At 44.6% G+C, this 24,508-nt stretch overlaps 3 protein-coding genes and 1 pseudogene across 4 annotated transcripts; 1 reads left to right on the top strand and 3 right to left on the bottom strand.

Annotated features, from left to right (window-relative positions):
* Positions 1-6,480: 6,480 nt before the first annotated feature.
* LOC308286549 (E3 ubiquitin-protein ligase TRIM35-like) lies at positions 6,481-8,320 on the top strand. Its single transcript, XM_080727598.1, has one exon. The coding sequence runs from the start codon at positions 6,878-6,880 to the stop codon at positions 8,294-8,296; it is 1,419 nt and encodes a 472-aa protein (XP_080583724.1). The 5' UTR covers positions 6,481-6,877; the 3' UTR covers positions 8,297-8,320.
* Positions 8,321-12,062: 3,742 nt separating this feature from the next.
* On the bottom strand, positions 12,063-12,765 carry LOC308286971 (ornithine decarboxylase antizyme 1-like; annotated as a pseudogene). Its single transcript has one exon. The product of its transcript is annotated as an ornithine decarboxylase antizyme 1-like (transcript).
* Positions 12,766-14,821: 2,056 nt separating this feature from the next.
* On the bottom strand, positions 14,822-17,254 carry LOC308286970 (dolichyl-diphosphooligosaccharide--protein glycosyltransferase subunit STT3B-like; the record flags this gene model as incomplete). The annotated part of the gene is made up of 1 exon (XM_080728092.1): positions 14,822-17,254. The coding sequence occupies one exon, from the start codon at positions 17,252-17,254 to the stop codon at positions 14,822-14,824; it is 2,433 nt and encodes an 810-aa protein (XP_080584218.1).
* Positions 17,255-21,903: 4,649 nt separating this feature from the next.
* On the bottom strand, positions 21,904-23,130 carry LOC308286969 (casein kinase II subunit alpha-like; the record flags this gene model as incomplete). Its single annotated transcript, XM_080728091.1, has 1 exon — positions 21,904-23,130. The coding sequence occupies exon 1, from the start codon at positions 23,119-23,121 to the stop codon at positions 21,904-21,906; it is 1,218 nt and encodes a 405-aa protein (XP_080584217.1). The 5' UTR covers positions 23,122-23,130.
* Between the last annotated feature and the right edge of the window lie 1,378 nt (positions 23,131-24,508).

Genomic DNA, 24,508 nt, shown 5'->3' with positions numbered 1-24,508 from the left:
GGGAGCCAGTGGAGCGAGGCTAGACTGAGGTAATATGTTCACGCTTCTTTTTGCCGGTGAGGAGGCGGGCAGCGGCATTGTGGATCATCTGTAGGCGTCTGAGTAGTGATTGTGGCCAAGTGACATACAGGGAGTTACAGTAGTCCAATCTGGATGAAATAAATGTGTGGATACTGTAACGTTCTCAAGGTCATTGTGGATAGGTATGATTTGATCTTTGCTAGAAGTCTAAGATGAAAGAAGCTAGTTTTGATGACAGAGCTAACCTGTTGACAGAGCTAATGAAAGGAAGGGAGGCGCTGAACGCCGTGGATGCCTCATATAACGCTCAAGGGTGGCAAAACTCGCACCGGAAGTGCGATGAAACACATGGCAGTGAATGGAGCCGGCTGGACCTGCTCATGAACAAACGCTAATCTCCCGGCCTGGCCACTGCCAAACTGTGCACAAACACTCCCTCAGGGCCTGGATGCCAATTCAGAACCTCTGCCCCACATTTATCACATGGGCTGTTCTAGCTCCACAATGAGGCAGATTTTTGAAAATCTGCAATTTTGGCGGTGGCCTTCTGGTGGTGCTATAATAGGCCAATGTGAAAAGGGTGCCATGGCCTCTGCCTTTCACGGCAATCAGACGCTGCATGCATTTGAGGCATTTTGTTCAAAAGATGTGTACTGTACTGATACTGTTTTGGGTGATTTTTGGACAAAATCTGTATAAGTGAACTGTCAAATATATATAGCTGTTCTTAAAAATGTTTTTCTTCTTTCTAAAACAAAAACAGCAGATCTACAAACTCGCATAAAATAATTGTGATGCGAAACATTGATTGACTATTTTAGCTATTGTATTTGCCATAAAATTAAGAACTATACAGGGCTCAGTTAGTTAATGTACAAGGAATATGACTTTGGAAACAAATTTCATGTATCACTTATTAACAGATTCCCTTAGTCATGAACAAAGGGGGGTCGTTGATATATTGTTGTATTACCTTGCTTATTATGTATCACCTTGCTTATTGTAAATCGCTCTGGATTAAGAGGTTCTGCTAAATGTCTAAACTGTGAACTGTAGATGTGACAATGATAGATTTTGATCTATGATAGATAGATCTATGATAGATTATAGCTGCTCCATAGATGGTGAACACTAGAAGACTGATATAATAAATGAAAATTTCTACAATATAGAGTGTGTGTGTACAGTATGTGTGTGTGTGTGTGTGTGTGTGTGTGTGTGTGTGTGTGTGTGTGTGTGTGTGTGTGTGTGCGTGTGTGTGCGTGTGTGTGCATGCGTGTGTGTGTGTGTGTGTGTGCGTGTGTGTGCGTGTGCTGCATATAGCCTACAGTACAAACAGCGCTGCTACCTGATACACATTTTAAATTTGAGTCTTTTTTTGTATACTATTTAAGTTGTATTGAGAAAATGCCGCTATTTGTCCCAAAAGCTTTTTACCCTGTATAGGCCTATATATAATGACACAATGTGACATACTGTAGCTCTGTTTACACAATGCTGTACCCCCTCCAACTGTATGTGGGTCAGTGACGTGACGCCCCAAAAAATGTGTTTTTAAAAAAACTTTAAATTGCAGGCATAAAAGTTATTTACTTTTGTTCTACTCACTCTCAACCTTATGGAAATACATTTTGGTTTTAGATATTTTATTGGAATCAGACTTTATTCAGCAGTTTGTTGTACTTGTGCCTAAAATCGTCATATGGTGTGACATGAAAATAATTGTTCATAAAATGAAAATGGAGTACATCTTTCTTAAGTTACTCACTTTATCAAAGTCCTTTATCATAACTAACCAGTGATCCACTATAGTTTTTTGAAAATTAATTATATCTGTATATTTTTTTCATAATCGACACTCTGTGTGAGGCCCATGTTCATGATCTTACAACATATTTTAAATGTATTCTGTCAAAACTTTCTCTAAAATTACACAAATATTTGTGACTCTTCCTGATAATATTCTCTATGTAATCCATAAACATTTTTTTGGTTTAATCATTAATAAAGGTATGATTTTTCACTATTTGGAATGTCACACCAAATGATTTAGTGTCACACCGTATGATCATATCTTCATGTGTCAAAGCAAACTGTGTTTTAACCTACCTATTAGTGAGTACTGAACTTTACTGATTGATTAAACAATTACCCAGGATAACATGGCCTTAATATTTCTGAACAGGATATTATTCTAGGGCTTTAACATGGGATAAGAAAGAATTGCAGTAGTAGATGGATGATGACGATGTGCACAGGAATGCTACGCACACCTAAGTCTTCTGCCGGCCCACGGCAGAAGGATCCTAAAGAGACAATAAGGCGCATAGCCACACTTGGAGCCAAGGCAACATTTTATTAACACCAATTAGTGGAAACAGAACTCAGCATTCAGGTAAATTGCTTTTTTCCGAAGTCTCCTGAACTCCTGAACTTGAACACAGCATTTTGTGTTGAACAAATGTAATTAGGAATCATGACATTACACCACATCTCCACTAGCTAAAGAGTGCTGGGTTGCGCAACTCCGAAAATAGCTGATCTACAAGCTCTCGCAGCACAACGTGTTGAGAGCTTGTAGATCAGCTATTTTCGCTAGTTTTGTCTCGGGTCCTACCTTAACACTGTCCACTGTCCAGTCCAGTGAGTGAAAGTACAAAAGTATTAGATCAGATTAGATTATACATTTAGACTGTATTGTACATCAGCCAGTCGTATTTGGTGAGGGTAGCAAACCGGCTGCCTTGTTGCTGTTCTGCTATGCCACAGACAACCTCCTGCTCTTCGTAGAAAATGCAGTCTCGCCCCTTTGGCTCCTCTCTCTCCTTGCTGGGTCATTGTTTAGTTTCTCCCTGTACTTTCTCGTTCTCTCAGCACTTGTCATTTTCCAGCTGACAAAAGAAAATGGAATGTATAGTTTAAGACAAAGAGAAAATATTGTTTAGATTGAAACAATATGTTAAGGTTTCTGTGAAGGGGTTTCTGCTCTGTCTGATGAATTTGAAGTATCACTGAATGAAGCTAAATTAAATTGTATGTAAAAATGTTTAAAACAAATGTTTAAATGTACAAAAGAAACATGGAACTTTGTTATTTATTGTTATATCTGTAGTTAAATACAGTATAAATCATATGGTGTGACAATCAAGTCATATGGCGTGACAAGCAGACATGTCACACCATTATGATTAAGTGTCACACCATATTACGTTTTCTGCATTTAGGTTTACCTTGAGGCTACTATGTACACATTAGCATGCTAACAGCATGCTAGCTATAACAAAGCAACCTAGATCTACATGGAAATATGACCAAAACTTCAAATAACTTAAGCTTTTTTTAATGAAAAGGTGTCACACCAACAGACATCCAAAGTGGTGAGTTTGTCAAAGTTTCAACAAGATGGCATTTCATGGAAATGTTAAAATCATAACTCACCTCAGACACCTGTCTTGCAGTTGTGCTGGGAGTGCTGAATAGCCTTACAGAAGAAGGACCTCTCTAGCCAATAGGTGTCCAAATAATTGCCTGTTTAATTTGTCCAAACTAGTGTCACACCAAATGATTTTGGTTTGGGGGACAAAATGTTTTTGATCAGAAATGACTGAAAACATTATGCTTTGACTTTGAAAAGATATAGGCTCACAAATAGACATTTTTTAGCCTAAATTCATTTTCAAATGATTTTTAGCAATTCTTTTTCTTAGTTTTATTCAAGTTCCCACTTTGAGAAACAAGGTCAGGACAGTCACACCATATGAGTTTTGCCATGTTTGGTTGAACATTCTGAAGAAATGAGGAATGAAATGTTTTAATCTTGAGTAAGTTCACATAAAGCTTAATGTCCTGCACAATATTCAGAAGGTTTTTGACAAATATATTTTTTATTTAAAATACATGTTTGACACCGAGGACAGCGAAAACGTTACGTCACGTCACCCACCCACGTATTGCGGTACTGGGTGGATTAATTTCCCCATCACTGCTGAGTGACCAAGTTACTTCTGCATTTGTTAAATGACCCTTCACCCAATTAATGCATCTCCATCCCTTAACCGAAAAACAACCGAATAATACATAGGGCCTATCCCATTTCATCACAGATATTGTACACATACAATTGAAGGGCCGTTTATAGTTCTGTATGTTTGATTTTGTGTTACGTTTTGGGTGAGAGAGCACATACTTTTTATGTCGGAATGCATAGTTCCTCTACGTTATGTGCTCCCTGTATTGCACCTCGCAGCACACAACAGCAGAGCTGCAGAACAGAGAGATTCGAAGCGCAAGTGAGACGGATTTTGGCTGAATGAACCACACTCACTGAGTAGCCCCCATCTCTCGAATCTGGTGATTAATCAATAACCAACAGGATTTAATATTTTCCGTCTTTCCGACTGAGGGACAATGTCTACATAAAAAGGAAAATATGATAGGGTCTTTTTCAACATATTAGATCCATCGAGGCTCACTGCTGTTTCACTTTACCATGGGCTCTTGATGAGAACGCCGTTCACGGCACGCCACAGAGTTTTCCATGTTTGTACCATAGAGCAGAGGTATGGTTGATATTTACAGACGTTGAAGAACGACATCTTTCCACTCTTTTTGCAGAGGAAAAGTTATTTTCCTCACTACTGCCCCCACGGTTGACAAAAGTTCGCCACAGGTTGTTCATGCGTACGTACTGGTTTTAATCGGTTTTAAGACGTTGGGTTGGGTGTTGTCCACTAGCCTACGGACAGGGAGAAAGAACGGAAACCAAACGGACCAACCAGAAGAAATCTCTCTCCCCCTCCGTTTCTAGTGTAGACCTACGGTCCTTATGTATTACTATTCATGGTACTTTAGTTCATGTCATACTTCAGCATGATCAATACTGTTTATTAACTTACATTATTCCTATAAGTATACGTTTTCATCATGTCCAGCATTAGACCTGCAACTCTGTGCATCACTGCAGCCAGGTTCCTCTTTCTAGAACACCCCTGTGATTGTGTAATGGCTCAGTACCTTTCCCCATGTGTGTCTCTACATCACAGCATGCAATCTGTCTGCCAAATGTGTGCTAATCTAATCTGTAGTGTACATTTCTCTTGCCTCACTTTTTAGCAATAAACGCCCCACAAATAATATTTTGCATCCAGCATTTAAGCAGCGCAAAGATGATTATCTTCAACTTGATCTAAAGTTAAGGGAAAACAGGGTTGAAAGGCTGATTTGAAAACCGTGCATTTCGACAGTGTGTGTGTGTGTGTGTGTGTGCGTGGGTGTGTGTGTGCGTGCGTGTTGGGGGAGGGGGAGAATAGTTGGGATGTGCGTTTGACACACACCACTACACGTTTCATGTTGTTTAAATAAATAGTTTAGTTTTTATTCACATGTTGTGTGATGATGGCCTGTCAATCAGGCTGGTTTTTCATATGGATATGGACCAATGAGTGTTTTCTAACTGGAGGAAAGGTGTGTGGGGAGGTGGGAGGAGGTGTTTCTCCTCTCTTGACCTGCTGCTGCTCAGAGTCAGAGCACCACAGACAGGAGTCAGGACACAACACCATGGAGTGACCACCACCGAGCAACTAGCATTTCACTTCAACTATCAGACCGCCTTTTCAAAGTGACCTTCTGTTCTGTTGTGAGGAAACATTCAAGACAAAGTTACAGGTAAGGATGTATGCCTTCTGCCTGCTTGTACAATCCCCATTTCAGATACACATTTTGTTCGTTTAAACAGTTGTTCGTTCTACCTGTACTTTAACTTGACTTTGATTGATTGATTGATTTTGACTTTATTAGTCAGAATGTAAAACAACATGTGATTCAGTAAGACATTAAAGCTTAAAGTGCATCACAAATAAGTCCTGAGGACTTTTCATTGTTGACTTGTATCTCATCTATCCACCAGTTTCAAGTGTTCCACAAGGCCTTGAGTGAATTATGCAAGGATTGTAATCTGTAGGCTACTTGATTACATCCAGTATACTTTGTATTACCGCATGTATTGTTGTGTTTATCAGTCTCTGTGGAACAATGTAGAACAGTTAGTTGAATAAAACATATATTTTGTTAATTTTAGTGTAAGCATTCAGAGTGGGGTCTCAAGAAGACCAAATGTTTGGTTGCATCATGGGAATTATTTAATCCCTCCTGAATGCTTGAGTGTGCTTTATGTGCAGGTACTCAGGACTCATTTCAAGTTGTGTGCAAAGCAGATTTAGACAATGTAGGACATTATAACCCAGACTCTGCACTTACTTTTTAGACTTCTGGTAGATTTTAATTATGACGAAGATCAGGATTGGGTCTGTGGAAACAGATCAAAGAGTAGAATCAAAAGGAAGTTTTACATAATCTAACATTTTGTCACAGTGACCCCTTCAAATTGAACATTATTTTCTCTACATTTAGATGCATCAATGACTCATGAGGTCTACAGCCGATTTAGAGGCTAGTGTTTACTTTCACCTCAATTATATTCTATATTCTTCTCATTATATCATGTACAGTATGGGTAAAGTATGTATTTTAATCCTCTGTGTGCTCTGCAACAGGTCTGTGGTGGTGTGTCAAAGCTCCGCCCCCTGCCAGACTCATCTGAGACGATAAGATTTACCTTCAGATCAAACACAACTTCCAGTGAAGAGGACAGACTGTCTTTCCACAGCTACAGGAGGGAATACTGACCCAGACCACTGGAACCTGCTGCTGACTCTGTCAGCTGAATAATGGACTTTAACAACAACCACCATTCACAGTGAGAGTAAACTTCAGGGAACTTTCTAGAGGAGGAAGTGTTACCTGCACTGACTGACTTCCTGTATTGAGCAGAGTGTTTGTAGCTTCACTCAGAGACTAAATGGCTTCCACGTCGTCTCTTCCAGAAGAGGATTATTCCTGTCCTGTGTGTCATGACATCTTTAAAGATCCTGTTCTCCTGTTATGTAGCCACAGCTTCTGTAATGCCTGTCTGCAGCAATGGTGGAGAGAGAAAGGAATTAAGCAATGTCCTGTTTGTAAAGAAATTCATTCAACAGATCATCTACCCCGTAACCTGGCGCTGAAGAACGTGTGTGAGGCCTTCATAAAGGAGCGACAGAGAGCTTCGAAACATAAGAGAACTTCATCAGGGTCTGAGGATCTCTGCAGTCTGCATGCTGAGAAACTCAAACTGTTCTGTCTAGAATGTCAACAGCCAGTGTGTCTTGTGTGTCGAGATTCTAAAAAACACACCAACCACAGTTTCAGACCCATCGATGAAGCTGCTCTGGATCACAAGGAGGAGGTCCAGAAGTTCCTGAAACCTTTGCAAGAGAAACTGGAGATCTTGAACAAAGTTAAAAATAAAAGTGTCCGAACAGAAAATCACTTCCAGGTCCAGGCCCGGCACACATGGACACAGATTAAGGAGCAGTTTAGGAAGCTTCATCAGTTTCTACTGGAGGAAGAGGAGGCCAGCATCACTGCACTGAGGGAGGAAGAGCAGCAGAAGAGTCAGATGATGAAGGAGAAGATTGAGTGTCTGAACAGAGACATATTAGCCACTTCAAACAACATCAGAGCCATACAGGAGGATCTGAGAGCTGAACACGTCTCATTCCTGCAGAACTACAAGACCACAATGGAAAGAGTCCAGCTCACACTGCAGGACCCACAGCCGGTCTCAGGACCGCTGCTAGATGTGGCCAAACACCTGGGAAACCTGACCTTCAGAGTCTGGGACAAGATGAAGGACATTGTATCCTACACTCCTGTCGTTCTGGACCCCAACACTGCCCCTCGAGTATACACACTGTCTGATGATCTGACCAGTGTGAGAGGTGGAGAACGGCAGAAGCGAATTCCTGACAACCCAGAGAGGTTTAACCACTATGGCCTCGTCCTGGGTTCTGAGAGCTTTAACTCAGGGTCTCACAGCTGGGATGTTGAGGTTGGAGACAATGAAGACTGGAGACTAGGTGTGCTGGAAGAGTCGTACCAGAGGAAGGGAAACGGAGGGGGTGAATTCTGGAGAATAGGGTTCTATAAAGGTAAATACAGAGCAGGCTCCAGACCAGGGTCAGCCACTGTTCTCTCACTGAAGCAGAAACCTCAGAGGATCAGAGTCCAGCTGGACTGGAATGAAGGAAAACTGTCATTCTCTGATCCTGACACTAACGCACACATACACACCTTCACACACACGTTCACTGACACACTCTTTCCATACATTTGCACTAGTGATTCCCTGAAGATGTTACCTGGGAAGGTCGGTGTAACTGTGAAACAATGCAGTTAGACATGATGATGATGAGGATGAGGATGAGGATGATGAGTCATTGAGAGTCTTTAGGGGGGGAATTACTCTTGTAGAATATGTAATAGTGTTGTGATCAATGACAGTCACGTTAACAAGTGTTTCCTAAAGCAGTGGTTCTGAAATGTTTTCATGTCAAGGACCCCCAAGTTATTTTTTTACTATAATTTTTATCCCACGATTTTGCAACCCATTTTTTCACCCAGTGCCAATTGCCTATGTAATCCTGGGCTCTGCACTCCCTCTGCCACGCCTGGGGAGACAACGGACTGACCTCATGCTTCCTTCTATGCATGAGTAGTCCAAGTTGTTTCTTTTCACCTGACAGGGGGGATTTCCCCGGGATGGACGTAGCGCGTGGAAGGAACACGTTATTCCAACCAGTTCCTTTCCCCTCCATCAGGCGCCCCGGCTGGCCAGGGGGAGGCATTATTGAGACCAGGATTACTGCATGTTTTTGTGAGGGTATCAACCCTAGGAGACACGGGGAGAACATGCAAACTCCACACAGAAAGGCCCTATCGCCGACCCCACCTAGGGTGTGGCGCTGATGACACGGAGGGAGAAACACGCCCCCAGCACCCACAGCGTCCCCCAGCGGGAATCGAACCCAGGACCTTCTAGCTGTGAGGCGAAGCGCTAACCACTGCGCCACCGTGCCCCCAGGGACCCCCAAGTTATAGGCATTTGGCCGCAGACCCCCATCTGAAAATATGTTTCCTCCAGGGACCCCCGTCCCTTAGAAGAGAACATTTGTGTTTAAAAAAAAGTATATTCAAAAAGTTTTCTATATTTTTTTTATGTGGACTTTGAATTATTTCCTGATTGTTTGTGTTGTACTGTCTGAGTCACTGAACGTTACATACAGAGTTGAATACAGGTAGCCTAAATATGTTGTTGTAAGATATTATATCACAAGTCAAACTAATTCACTTGATGTTATATTATATTTTCATTATTTACCCATGGTAGTAGACCAGCTGAGCACAAGTGCTGCTTTCCAGCGACGCCCTACACACACACACACACACACACACACACGCACACGCACGCACACACACACACACACGCACAGATGACAGTAACGTCACATTATTATCATCACTGAGACATTTCTACTCTTTTTCATCCAGTGATGATGCAAGGCATTTACGTTTTGTTACAAATATAGTAATTCATAATCCATGCTCTGATGAAGGCTTGTATAGCCGAAACGCGTAAGCATTCTTTTTTTGGTGTGTGCAAATAAAAAGTGTAAATATGAGTACTTTGTCCTCCATTTATTTGAAGTTTTGGACGTGCTAACTTTTTAATATTAATTCATAATTCCAGTAGGCTTATATTCTCTATTCTCTATAATCCACACACTAGTTACAAGTGTCCCCAACGCTGAATTGTTTTAGTAGATTCATCTGATTTCATTGCAATCGATGCACGCCCATTTACACGTGACATCTTTTATCATTTAGACAGGGTTTTTGTTGTTTAATACAACCATTAATTCATTAACCACTTTCAAAGTGGCATCCCTATGTTGTGAATATCATTACATTCTAACATTTTTAAACATTTTCTCTATTCGCCCCCAAACAAATTGTGAAACTAGTTACTTGGCACTGCTTTGGGAGTTTGTAGATTCACTATTTCTGCTTTTTTAGAAATGGGACTATTGTAATAACTTATTAATTTGCCACCAGCTATGTCTTTCTTAAAGTATGCCTCTGCTACGAAGGGTAATGCAGAATCCTCCATAAACCTCAAAACCTCCCAGAGCCGGTGAAGTTCTGTGATGGGTTAGTTTTGTTTACGTATTAGCCCTAGTTAACAAAATAGTTAATGCTGCACTATAGTAACTTTCCTCTTCTAGGCTAGCCCGGATTTTAACCCGGTCTCCTGATAGTAGGCTAACAATTGGGCCTTCCCATCTCTTACAAAAATGTCACCTAGAGTGAAGAGAGCGCTATTATTTAGTGACACTAATTGACCGTTCGTGTGGCCTCATGGTTAGAGTGTCCGCCCTGAGCCTGGGGTTCGATCCCCGGCCGGGTCACACCAGAAAAATGGGACCAGTGCCTCCCTGCTTGGCACTTCTAGTATCAAGGGTTGGATTGGGGCCCTGTGACATACTAGCGTCATGTCCAGGGACCGGGGGTGTATCTGTACATCAAGCTGCCTCATGCTGCAGAAACATGAGATAGGCTCCTGCCCTATGGGCCTCATGACTCAGCAAGGCTTACTTAATCTATAGCTGAGGCTGTGAAGTCGTTCGAACCAACTCAGAGGCTGTCGGCCAATATCCAGAGGCAGGCTTGTGGTGGGTATGTGGCACACGTTGGCACTCTGTTGAGGTGCCAACTTGTGCCTTGTATCAGGTCGCACTTGTTGGTTGGTGGACACGTCACAGAGAACGCTGCTCCCTCATTGGCTGGGCATTTAGCCAATGAGGGAGCAGCGTTCCCTCATTAGCCACATACATGTATATACATACATACAGACAGCCCTCATCAACCTACCTGCACGCTCTGCTGGCGCAATCACAACGATTCCGGATAAGCTTGGCCAATGAGCCAATTGTGGGACATACAAACAGATAAAGCCAGATGTAGGAGCGGTTAGCACCTACATCACAAAAATGGGGGATTGACGTCCTTGACATGTTGGTAGCATGCACATAAAATATCGTAGTGGTTAGCTACTGTAGAAAAGCCGTTAGCACACAAAAGTAGGGGATATGTCCATATTTGGGCAAAAACTCCAAACTCCACATTTGGTGCATGTGATGTATTTGTCCCCACCAAATGAATTTCTTGCTGCTAGCATGCACAAGAAATTTGACATTTATATAGTAGGCCTATGCATGTCCTCTCCAAAAGTCTCCAAAAACTCCATATTTGGGCAAATTACATTGCTTCATCATATTTACATACAAATATGAAGCACATACAAATATGGAGTTCCATTTGGGGAAGACTGATCGGTGGTCTGGTGGTGTGTAGGGACTGTGGATCTGAGATCTTCGTTTTATTTTATTACACAAAATATCACCCCTTCAAAAAAAGAAAATACAATCATAAATAAAATTACCCCCCTTCCAAAAAAAAATACAATAAAAAATATTCCAATGTAAATATTCCATGCACAAGATATCTGCTAAATCAGTCAGTCACACTTAAGATTTTGGATACATATAGTATGCATGTGCTGTGCTTACATTCATACAAGTATACTGTACAGACAAAATGCTCTTCCAGATGTCCTCCTGCCAGACAGCTTGTCCTTTAGGTGGCATGCCATAACAAAGGAGAATAAATAATGTTGACACTTTCAACATGACTTTCATCCACTCCTCTACCTTCATCCTCTTAGGATGCATTCGCCCAGATTTGATTTGGGTGCTTTACAAAGATCGTGCATTACATACACACATTCATACACCGATGGCAGAGGAAACCATGCAAGGAACCAACTTGTTCATCGGGAGCAGTTAGGGGTTCAGCGTCTTGCTCAAGGACACTTTGACATTTGACACCCTGGGGGAGCCCGGGATCGAATTGGGAACCTTCCTGGTTGCCAAGCGGCCGCTGCCACCCCACTGCTGTCCCAGTAAACCAGAAGCTCATTGGGCAGGTGGGGTTCCAGGGGGTCCCCAGCTAAAGTAGTTAATAAAGCATTATAATTATCATTATAGCCGCTTTATGCGTTGGCAAATGATAGCAGTACAACAATGCTTGTGTAATTGCTCAGTGGTTTAATCATCAGAGGAGGGGGAGGACTCTTGCTCGATTCTGTACGCCATGAAGAAAGTATCTGGGTGGGCGGAGACGAGGGGATCTTCCGGAGACACGACCTCGAAGCCCAGGAAACCGAAGGTCCGCAGCAGGGACGCCCGGTCGTGACGGTTCTTGTGGAAGCAGATGAACACCTGGTCCTTCCGCAGCTGCTCCTCGGCGAACCCCAGCAGGAGGGCGAAGATGTCCTTGCTGCCTTCGGGCAGCGGCCCCGTAGGGATCTCCACGTAGAGGTTCCCGCCCTTCAGCGCCGCCCTCAAGACGCAGCGCTTGGCCCCCGCATAGCGGCAAGGCGCGAAGAGCAGGCAACGCATCCTGCAGTTGGCGGCAGGCGGGGTGGTTTCTAGAACCAGCAGCTTGGAGTCGGAGTAGAACAGCTTGGCCGAAAGGCCACCGCCGCACTCGTCATCGGACTGATCATCGTGTCGGCCACCTTGGATCTTTAGCGGTGCGTGGGGGGTGTCAGGAGCACCACAGAGGCCCCGGACCGGGCTTACTGCTGTAATCCCGGTCCGGGCTCATGATGAAGGAGGTGGAGGTCCCTTCACTTTCAGGTTTACTTCTTTGTTCAGTTAACAACGACATGTTGGATATTAAGTCTTTCTCCTTTTCTCTTAGAAATGAGTGGCTATTCAATATTGTCTGTAGGCTGGATATAAACATGTGGTAATCTAGTCGAATGTTCTGTGGATCCTCTTGAGTTGAACGATTGAAGCTGTTGTTTTGTCTTTCTTTCCTGCAGCACACCTGTTATATAATGGGCTAAACCCCCTGCGATGAGTGACATCATCATGATGTCATCGTAGCATCAGTGTTGTCATGAATGCCCCGCCTCCTCGTTATGGAATGAAATTAAATGGTATGATAATGGCCTTGTGGAATCCACTGGGGGCTGAATTATCCACCATTATAAATGGTGTGATGCAATATAAATTGATATTACCAGTAAGACGCCTAAGGGCGAAAAGGGCACATAGGGCGAGGGTGCGCAGGAGGGAGTTCATTATTACTTGTAAAACGCGCCAATTCTTGGCTATCTGGTCAGTGATGTATATCGGACCAGTTAGATTGGCAGAACATGCCCATATATGGGCATTACCAAATATGAGCATTCCCAGATATGCCCTTAATATTGATGACATCGCCATATATGGGCATACAACGGACAAGGATGCAATTAATTTGCAAGGGGGATCTGGGAATGCCCATATATGGGCATGTTCTGACATCAGATTGTTGACTATATATGGGCATAAAAGGGACATGAAGCCAGAGTGTGATGTCAGAGCAGCAAACCCATTCTGTTAAGAGTGGTTCCCCTACATCACAGTGACATCAGAGCATGATATCAGAGTGATGTCACAGTGACAAGGGAACCAATAGACTGTAAAAATGTACTGTAAAAATGTGTACTGACTGAAGGAAGGACTGACACAGACGGAGACAAGCTGCGACATTTCTCATGGTATACTGTGACCTTTGGTCACAAAAAATATATATATCGGATCAGTTACTGATACCCATATATGGAGATATGGGCATATTGGTTGGATCGGCAAAAGTTGGAGTCTGTGGAACCATTCGGTCACTTGTTATGTGAAAGTCCTATGACATCATACATACAATCCCTTTTATGCCCATATACGGTATGGAGATCCCTGTTTGTAGAACCAATTGTGTGCTGTGAGACCCTTCGGTCGCAATAATATCTCCTGAATTCTGACGTCATAAAATCTCCTGCAATATGACGTTCATCATTTAAATGACATAATCGGCTGTCTATCTATTGACCAGCTTTGCAAGCTGAAAAAAGAAAGTTCCTATCGCACAAAAACCCTGTGTTGAAGACCCCTGCCGTAAAAGATACATTGAAATTTTAGACTTTTTTTTCCTGCTTATTACGGGGGTGGGCAACTTTGATGATGGAGAAGGACACTATATATTTTCACACTCACTCCAAAGAGGGCCACAATGCATATACAGTCAAAAATAGCAAAAATAGATGATCTACAAGCTCAAAACTTTTTGAGCTTGTAGATCGGCTATTTTGTGCTATTTTTGAATTGGAAATTCATTGGGCATAAAAAAAAGACTAGTACTAGCACCTAACACCTGATATCTATCAGTATTCCGATATTAACCTGCGGGCCACATTAAATGAAGGTGGGGGCCACATGTGTCGCCAGTTGCCCATGTATGGATTTTATTATAATAGGGGGATTTCTCTTTTGGGTCTCAAGTACGTATTTTTCCACATGATTGATGTATTCTTTGTATTATTAACGTATTAAATGTTATAATTGAAGTCAAAGGGGCTCTGAACTGTAAATCTTTCTTGAGCTTGAGGTTGGCATTACAGGCTGGCAAATTAACACAGGCTGCCACAAGTCCTCCACATGGTTCCCAAAATCCACATGATTCGATTTTGTCTTGCTGATCAGTCAGCAAAACATTATAATTTGTGAAAAAAAAGAAAAGAGAAAAAAAAGGTTGCTGCATGGAGGGGAGGCAGAAGAGATTCTGCAAGCATTGACAAGTATATTTCGCATTTTGGTTCCGATTTTAAAAGTCATGCATTTGTTTTAAAACCATGCACATGCAAAGGACGTTTGAATTGAACCAAAATGAGTGCACCCCAAAACAACTGGGCTTGGGGTTTCACTTGCACTTCTTTTCATTTTCTCTTTCCTAGTAAATCATCTTCCTTGTGTCTTGCTGTTTAATAATAGTTGGCTTTAAGTGTTTGAAGATGCATGGATGGATGGATGCCTTTTTTCAGGACCAACTTGTTCTTGATGTGTCCTTGCTTCCTCTGGGCAGTCTTTTTGGACGTGTACACCTGCTTCGGATTGAAACCGTGCGGTTTGTGGTCCAGAGGTTCCCTGTTCTCCGGCTTCTTGACCCTGTAGATTCGGACCAGCCAGTGTTCCGAGGTGAACGCCTCCTCCAGATGTGTGAACTTTATGTCCTTGAAGCCGATCTCCACACCGCGCGACCGGTCATAGCCCAGCGGATGCCGGGAGCTCAACTTTATTTCCCCGAAGCGATAGTAGCACATCTTGTACACCATGGAGTCGAACATTGCGGGCGTGCCGCCTGCGTCCACCCTGTACTCTCCCTGGGCATTGAGGTAGTCTCTCTCCCGGATGTCGTTGGGGTGTTCCCCCTCCGCTATCCTCGCCATCCACAGGAACTTGCCAATGTCGTCGCCCTGGGCCATCATGCCCCCAAAGATGACCAGAACATAGTCAACATCCAGGGACCTCATGATCTCATAAGCTGCGGTCTCGTTGGACGCCATAGCTTTGCCCACCAGCGCTATGTGACTGTTGTTCCACGTGTTGTTGTCGACTATCGTGGTCCTGTTGGCCATGCCGGCGATCTGGTAGCCGTAGTCCCACCACGACATGACCCGCGCGTGCTCGTCCGTGTTCTTTCTCAGCCAATAGTACGCCTCCCTGTAGTCGTCGATGATGTTGATCGATCCGTCGCGGTTTCCTGTTGTCAGCACCACACTGGGGTGGGAGTACGCAGAGCGGGTGACCATGGTGCAGTGCATTGTGAACATTACAAGCAGTATCAACATGACAAAGCACACTCCAGACTTCATGCCGGACCCCAGACCCTCTGCTACCTTCTCCTGCTCTGGCCTCTCCTCCTCAGACACATGTTGTTTGCGCACCTTTCCTGGCTTATCGAGGAGCCTCCCAGAGCTCTTCTTGTTGTCCTTGTTCTTGCCGTCGCTGTCGGCGTTCTTGCCGTCGCTGTGGGCGTCGTCCGCCAGGTAGCGCTCGAACACGCTGGAGAACGCCACGGCGGACAGAACGCACACCACCGGAGTCAGCGTCAGGATCAGACGCGACATCACGCCGGCGAAATACGCCGCGCTGACGGCGTACAGCACCACGAAGACCCGCTCGTCGTTGACGTTCCTGATGCAGAACCAGAGGCCCGCCGGGAAGGTGCACAGCAAGACATGCAGGTTGAAGAAGAACTGCCACCAGGTGGGCGTCTGATGCTCCGCCACCGACGCTATCAGGGGGATGTGGACCATGGCGTAGCCAGTGTCCCAGAGCGAGTAGAAACGGCCGCTCCACGGAGCGATGTAGCCCGCGTACATCAGATAGACGAGGGCGAGGGTGCCGATGACGGCCACGGTCGGGATGCAGAGGAGGAACAGCGTCGAGAACTCCTGGCTGGTCAGACGGTCCCTCAGATAGTGGATGAAGGCGTAGGCCTGCAGCAGGCCAAACACGCCCGCGGCGGCCATGTGCTCGCTGGTCCTGACTGGCTGGAAGCCCACAAAGGGGATCTGCAGGGACAGCACAAGGCCCATGATGTAGAAGGTGCTGTAGGCGACGTATAGCCTGCTGCTGTAGCGCTGCATTAGCAGCAGCACGAGCACGTGCAGGGGGATCAAATTGATGATGAACACGTAGCCGCCCCACGCGGACACCATGTAGAAGTAGGAGAGGCTGCAGCCGATGGTCCAGAGCACAGAGCCGGTCTTCACCGACTTCACCCACAGGTAGTAGGTGAACTGGAGGGCGAAGATGGCGACGCCCTCGTTGTCGTAGGAGCCCGCCACGGAGCGCTGGGTGTAGCCAGGCACGATGGCGATGAAGCAGGCGGCAAGCAAGCCGGCGCCGTGGCTCCACAGCTCCTTGGTGAGCAGGAAGGTGGCGATGGAGGTTAATCCGCTGAACATCGGCGCCAGGAACACGCACACGTCTCGGATGTGAACGGTGATGTGCAGCAGGTTGAGAACATAGTGTATCAGTCCCGCGGTGACCATCAGTCCCGGAAACACCGTCCCGCCAACAATCCTGCCCAGCGGGTACCAGGCTCTCTCGTCGAACCAGTTCAGGAACTTATAGAAGCCGTTGGTGGTGAGATACTCCGTTGCTCTGTAGTTGAACCACGGGTCGAACTCGTGGATGATGCTCTCGAACCGGATCACTGCGAAAAGCCTGGAGCTGAATCCTACCAACCAGGCCAGGAGAAGGATGGCGAACGAGAGCAAAGACAGCCACCCGGGTGCTTTGTGCTTCCCATCGCTTCCCGTTCCCGACGTGGGGCAAGGCGGAGCCGCCTTGTCCGCTTGAATTGCGAGGTGTGTCGGCCCGCTTTGCAAAGTACGCCCTCCTGCCATTCCCCCTTGTGACCTGCTTTAGTGATTTAATGAGCAGCAACCGTTAAAACATCACCCAAATACTAACTCTCACTACTTTGAAAACCTAGGAGAGAATCTGCTACCGACTGAACAACAGGGAAGAGCGGACACCTGATATAATATGGCTGTGGTGCTGACGTCACAGTGACCTGGGTGACTGCAGTGACGTCATCTCAGACATTATGCAGCCAGTCTACAGTATGACACCAATCGGGGAAATCTCGCTCTTTCGAACGACCTAATAATGCCATCTCCACGTGGAATTCTTTCCCTCGAAAACTAAATTCAAGTTTGGTAAGTCTCCTCCTTCCATCAAGTAAACTTTGATCACACAAGTGTATCTTGAGTCAATTCAAGAAAGCAGCACTGTTAGAAACCAAAAGGACCTGAATGGACAGCTTGTGTGAGCTATCAATAGTATAGTACCTTCAAACCATGTCAGAACAATAAATCCTATATTCAGGGCATTTCATCTCAGCTCAAAACAAACTAAAACTAAATCCAAAAAAACTGAAAACATAATTTTGTGTGCGTTTGTGTTGAATATGAAAGGATTCACAGAAGAGCAACAGACAGTAATGCTGTGGAGGTCTAGTGCTGTGTCTTATAGGCTGGTTTAAATGATGGAAAACTGCTTATTAAAGGATAAATAATTCTTGCCAGGTCTTGTTTTGATGGCAGTGATGATAGTAAACAATAGGGCATGTGCTCCTTTTGGTCCAAATGACTAAACCTTCTTCTTTTTGCCTTGGCTTCAGTATAATGTCAAACCAAAGTCCACCATTTGTATTTATTTAGTTGGTTATCAGTTGCATTTAGAGATGAATTATTAGGTCCCTCAGTGTGTTAAAGTGAGTGAAAATTGAGTGAAAATAGACAGATAGATAATGCCTTAATGTCACTGCAGATCGCCTGCAGAAGACACGCCTCCATTGTGTCATGGTAGGCTATTCATTTATAATACTGTATATGTGTAGTTGACTGTAAATTGCACATGAACGCCACACACAATAGCCTAATAAGTCGTAAGACTTAAGGCCCATTCCCACTGGGCCAGATAACAGATAAAGAAATCTCTTTCTCCAGATATTTTTCCATTCAAAATGGATGGTAGATACAGATAAAAAAAATATCTGCCACAGATAAAAGAAATATCTGTGATAGATATTTATTTTATCTGTATCTACCATCCACTTTGAATGGAAAAATATCTGAAGAAAGAGATTTTTTTATCTGTTATCTGGCCCAGTGGGAATGGGCCTTTATTCCTCATGAGGATGAGGAAACATTGGATGTTATCTGCTATCTAGCTGTTCCAACGTAGGACAGAGATGATGGGCTATTTATTAATCCAAAAGACGAATTTCCCCTCAGTAATCAATAAAGCTCTGGTGCATAATCTATATTCAACATAGGATGCTGCATTCAAGTTCAGGAGAGTTTGGAAAAGGCAATTCTTTTGAATGCCAGCTTCAGGTATGGCATGGAAAGAGGGGCTTTTGCATTTCTTTCACCATAGTAAAAACTGCATTCATGGTCTTGAGAGGGCACTTTTTACAGATGGGTAAAAGGGCAGGGGCTCAAGCCCCCTTTCATGTCTAGGTATTCTCATTACGGAGTATTACGTTCAGCAGATCCATTGTGAAATCGGTGGGACTCAGAACAGATGTAATTGTAGCCTACACGGCCAGATTGGAGCCACTAGAGGCAACATAGTACACAAATCCTTCAAATGGTCTCCCAAGTGGGAACTTTACTGGTACTAGATACCCCTAGACTAGAGTATGTTGCTGGGACAGAGAAAGGGCGATAATACAATAGATTTTCTCCTGATTTGTCTCTCTGAAAAAAGCCATTTTAGTGTTGAAAATCTTTCCATTATAACACAGCAAACAAACAGCCAATCAGCATTGATGTTGTCCGGAGACACGAAATGTTTTTGGTGTTTGGTGTTGGGACTTCCAAAGGGACATGATGTTTTTACGAACGCGGAGCTCTGTCTGTGGGTATGTGATGACACTTGTTGGTTGGTGGTGATGTCACAGAGAACGCTGCTCCCTCATTGGCTAAAGGCCCAGCCTTTGGCCACATAACCCACAAACATAGCTCATCACCCTACTTGCATGCTCTGCAGGCGCAAGTAATAAGTAGAAAAGATGCAATTGGAAATTGCAAGTGTGGTTTCATATTTATTGCCTGTATAGCCAGAACGTCACCATTCCTCCATAGAACCCCCATAGAACTCAACTAGACTAACTACACAAATCAGAATCACTCTATACTTACTTACTCTATATAATGGTGACGTCACCAAGAATGCTGCATCCTGATTGGCTATGTTGACTGTAATAATTTAGCTGCTTCTTGATTGGCTATGTTTATGCTATGTTTATGCTATGTTTGTGTTCCAGACTAGAACAATAGTATGGTTGCCCTACTGGCAACCACAGTAATAACTTTAGAAGACATGTAAACACCATCTAACGACATTAATATTGGCAGACATCTAATAATGATACAGGTTGATGCAAATGCATGAAGAAAAAAAATCACACCCAATGTGAAGTGAGCGGTGGTCGTGCTTGCATAACGTCTTCAGATTTGAGTCTAGGATGTACAGGCTATGCTACACACACACGTTTTGCTATGGCAAAACGCTGAGGAAAAAGGCTACAGACATATGATGATGACATCACTAGACAAACATGATGCTACGTACACACATTTTGCTATGGCAAAACACTGAGGAAAAAGGCTACAGACACACGCACAGCAACGTATAGGAGCGGTTTACCACCGCTCAAAAACATTCAGTCACACCCCTCTCTCTTCCCTGACCACCTGGAAGGTTTTGACTAGATTTTTGGCAGTCAAATACATATACAGTATATATATATATATATATATAATATATATATATATATATATATATATATATATATATATATATATATACACATTAACATCTTACAATAAATGCACCGAATCTCTGTAAGTCTGTAGGTCTGTAATCCACGTATCTCGCGATCGGCTCGTGTTGCACACCACCACAGAGTGCAGCAGTTCCCAGCCTCGATTCTGTCGGATAAGCAGTTCTCCAGAACCGCCACAAAAAGGCTCTGCCCAGGCTCTGGCATTGGCCCTACTGAGTCAATTGATCGCCATGGCAACCCTTAACCCATGTCCTAAGCTTAATTTGGCCCCACACCAGTCCACGTTTCACAGACAGATCAGGTATACAGCTTTACTTAGCTTATACCTGAAGAGGCTGAAACATTGTATTTTTACCGCTCTGTTAATAAATGAAGCATAGTGTTAGTTTATGCAGGACATGTGAGTCTCGCCCGCCTCTGCTGCAATCAGCTGTCAGTCAGATCCTTTTCCTATTCCTCATTCACAGATCTGCTGATCGTTACATCACACTGTCATGAACCAAACAGAGCACTCACTCAGTAAGGGAGGCTCCTTTAAAGAGGTGGTGCCATAGTTTTGTACTCTTTCTGTTTTGTATGTGTCTATGGAGTTAACAGTACTCTAATAGACCAACGGGTTGGGTTATGTGCAAATTTGCCTTCTTTGTGTATTTTGAGTTCTTCCTGAAAGCTGAAAGCCACTGAGTCAAGGCCCTATCGAAAAACACAGATTTAATGACATCATAAAATCATCCCTTCCCTTTTTACCATACACCCAACACTGTGGGTGTGGCCAACTTCAGCTTGGTCACCACCCACCTGACAACCAGACATACTTAATGAACTGGTGGGTGTGGCCACATAAAAAACATAATTTTAACACTTTCTGTACACTTTTTTTGGAAAAAATCTTCCTAGTATAATCATAATACCTGATCCTCATGTTTTAGAGAGGGAGGGAATCATGGCACCCGATCTTAAAATACGGCTTGCATTCACTATAGCTCTGCTCGTCTTCGATCGACTGCTGCTTAGCTGCCTCCTCCACCCCAGCCTCCACCTTTTCATCTGGCGAAGGCTCAAATACTCGTGATTTTATGTCTGCTGATTCAAGCTAATATGTCAACGTACTGCTATTGTACTATTTTATCCCCATCTGGGGTTTTGCTTAGCGTTCCCTGATTTTGCATAGCAAGCTGCTCGAATAACAATTCAGGGAACATCTCCGAACACAGAGCCCTTTTACGCCAAGATTTACTGTATTCCATTCATGCAATACAATAAATGGTTAAATCTACTTTTACCTGGCTAAAATTAAATTATATGGGGAACATTAAGACGGTGTGCAGAACTACTGTTCTTCTCTTCATGCCCATATACGGATCACATCAGGGATCTCCATACATGGCCATAAAAGGGAAAAGAAGAGACAGGTTAAAATGGGTGCTATGACAACGGGTATAATGGGTATTGCTTAACGGGTTGGGGCCTGCATCGTTCCCAAGTAGGCTGGTGCGGACGGGCAAAGGTCTAGTGTTCATTAAGGAGAAAAAAAAGAGGCTTCTTTCGGGCAACGCTCCTCTGGCCAGGCAGTTGGCATTCCTGAACGAACCTGTAGAAATGAAGCAGTCAGATGAAGACAGTTGGAGGTGGACTGTCTGGTAGAGTGGCACCTGTTCTGCCCCCGGGCTGAAGGTGGGAGATGTAAAAGAGGAGTTAGCTTTGCTGGGGTGCGGCGGCAGGTACAGGTGTCCCCAGGGCTTTGGTGGGGGCAGAGAGGAGGGGTGGGCCGGTGAAGGGCCCCACCAGGGCAGCGGTAGACACCGTAGCCACCGGCGAAGCCGGCAAAGCGGAGATGCCAGTAATCACGCTGGCCGTGCTAACGGTTAATGTATTCCCACCGCTGGGCAAGTTCGCCGAGTACGACTTGCAAGACTGATCTTTCACAATGGGGAAGAAGTAGGGGTGGTCCATGGCCTCGCGGGCCGTCAGCCGGGTCTGGTGGTCGTACCGCAGCAGCTTGTCCAGGAAGTCCAGTGCCTCGGGGCTCACCAGGTGCTGGTTCTCGCTGTTCACAAAGCGCTCCCACTTCTTACGGGAATGCCGTCCCAGGATGTTGTTGAAGCGAGACTCCAGCTCAATGTTGTACTTGTCGATGTAGTCGTACAGGTCCTCGGTCCCGAGCACCTTGGATATCTTCACCAGCTGGTCGTAGTTGTCCTGGCCCTGGAAGAAATGCTCCTTCTTGAAGATCATGCTGGCCAGCATGCAGCCCAGGCTCCACATGTCCAGGCTGTAGTCGTACATCTGGTAGTCCAACAGGAGCTCCGGGCCTTTGAAGTAGCGCGAAGCCACCCTCACGTTGTACTCCTTCCCCGGGTGGTAGAACTCGGCCAGGCCCCAGTCGATGAGGCGCAGCTTGCGGTGCTCGTGGTCGATCATGACATTCTGCGGCTTCACGTCCCTGTGGATGATTCCCATGCTGTGGCAGCAGTCCAGGGCCTTGAGGATCTCGTACATGTAGAAGCGGATGTCGTGGTCGGTCAGGTTCGGGTACAGTTGCTTGTTGTCCGTGTTGTTGACGTGCTCGAAGACCAGGGCGGGCGTCTGAGACACGGGGTCTTTGACGATATCCATCAGGGAGATGATGTTGGGTCCTCCGCGCAGGTTCTCCAAGATCTTGATCTCGCGCTTGATTTTGATTTTGTTCTTCACCGGCTTGAGTATCTTCACCACCACCATCTCATCGTTTGTAACGTTGATCGCCTCGAAGACCTCGCTGTATTTGCCCCGCCCCACCTTCCTGACCAACTGATAGTCATCCTGGTTTCCCCATCCGACCACAAGGGACTCATAGTCCCAGTACTCGCGGGGCCGGTGCAGCGTGTTGACTTCAGTGTACACACGTGCTCGGCTCGGCACGGGTCCTGCCATGTCTGACAACTTGGCACCTGTGGGACAGCTATCTGCCCGACTCAACAATCAAAACTCTTCCCGTTGCAGCTGAGCTTTCTTTTTACCAAGTTGGTGACTCTGTTCAGTCCCCGCATCACCAGTGGATTCACTTGTGTGAGAATTCCAGCGGTCGCAGACACAATATGGCCAAGAATCACTCCCATTTACTCAACCTGGCCACTGTTGATGTCATCGATGACATCATGAGGAGGGCGACCAACAATGGTGCCCTCTTCTGGATGGTCAGCTTCATAGTGATCCTCAGACCCCTTGCAGTCACCAGTGGCCTTTGTGATGTCACAATCATATGTCTTTGGAAACAGACCAGGTGGCAAGAAAGAGCTCTCGAAATTGAGTTAGCCATTAGTGGCCCAGCAGATGTCACCGGCGGGTTGCAGAAGAAACTAGACTGCACTCTGTTGAGGTGCCAACTTGTTACTTGTGCACTCGTGGCCATATATATGGCCTACTTGTGCGCCAGCAGAGTGCGCAAGTAGCCTACTACGATCGGTGCTGTTCGGTGCTGACTGTATGTATGTGGGTGGGCAAGTTGGCACTCTGCCGAGGTGCCAACTTGCACCTTGTTATTTAGGTTGCACTTGTTGTTGATGACGTCACCAAGTTGGTGACGTCATCCTCTTTTTTTTCAATGGTTTTCTCATTGGATGATGTAAACAGGGACGCACAGATACGCAGTACTTGCGCGTTCTGCTGGTGCAAGTAATTACACTTTATCCAAATGAACAAGGTTATGGCCAGACTTTACATTTTATTTTATTACCGTAGTAAACATTTTCATAAACACTTTTTTTTTTTCAATTATCATGATATAAGTAAGAGTAGAAGCTGCATGTTGTTTTTGTCTCTATTTGCCATGTTGTCACTGTGGCGTACAGGTAATCAGCTTCTAGCTCAAGAATCCGGCATATGTACGGTACATATTGACATGTTCATCAATGTGCACTGTCCCGGATAAACAATTAAAGAAAGCAATAATAAATCTACTAACTAGCTTGTAACTAAGGTTTTCAAACACTCACATAAAGTAGAAGTACTTGAAAATGGTACAGTGGAGTTACTTTCCATCAGAGCCCAGAGGTGACAGTTTACAATTAGTCCAGTAATTTTAGGCCAAAATTAGGCTAAACCTAAAACAAATTGCAATAGTAGCAAACTCAACTGATTTTGTATCCTCAATATGTCCTAAGTGAGAGAAAAAAAGTCCCAAGGAATCCCATCGGTGGAAAGTTTTGGAAACGACCTACCTACCTTCAATTCCTATACACTACACTATAAAGGAAAACATGACTCCCCAAAAATCTGCTTTAAGTGGGATGTGAGGGGTCAAACTAGGGGTTTTTAATTA

Source organism: Nannobrachium achirus, assembly GCF_963921795.1.
Source record: "Nannobrachium achirus genome assembly, chromosome: 6".
NCBI lineage: Eukaryota > Metazoa > Chordata > Actinopteri > Myctophiformes > Myctophidae > Nannobrachium > Nannobrachium achirus.
This window is presented reverse-complemented; position numbering and strand designations above follow the sequence as displayed.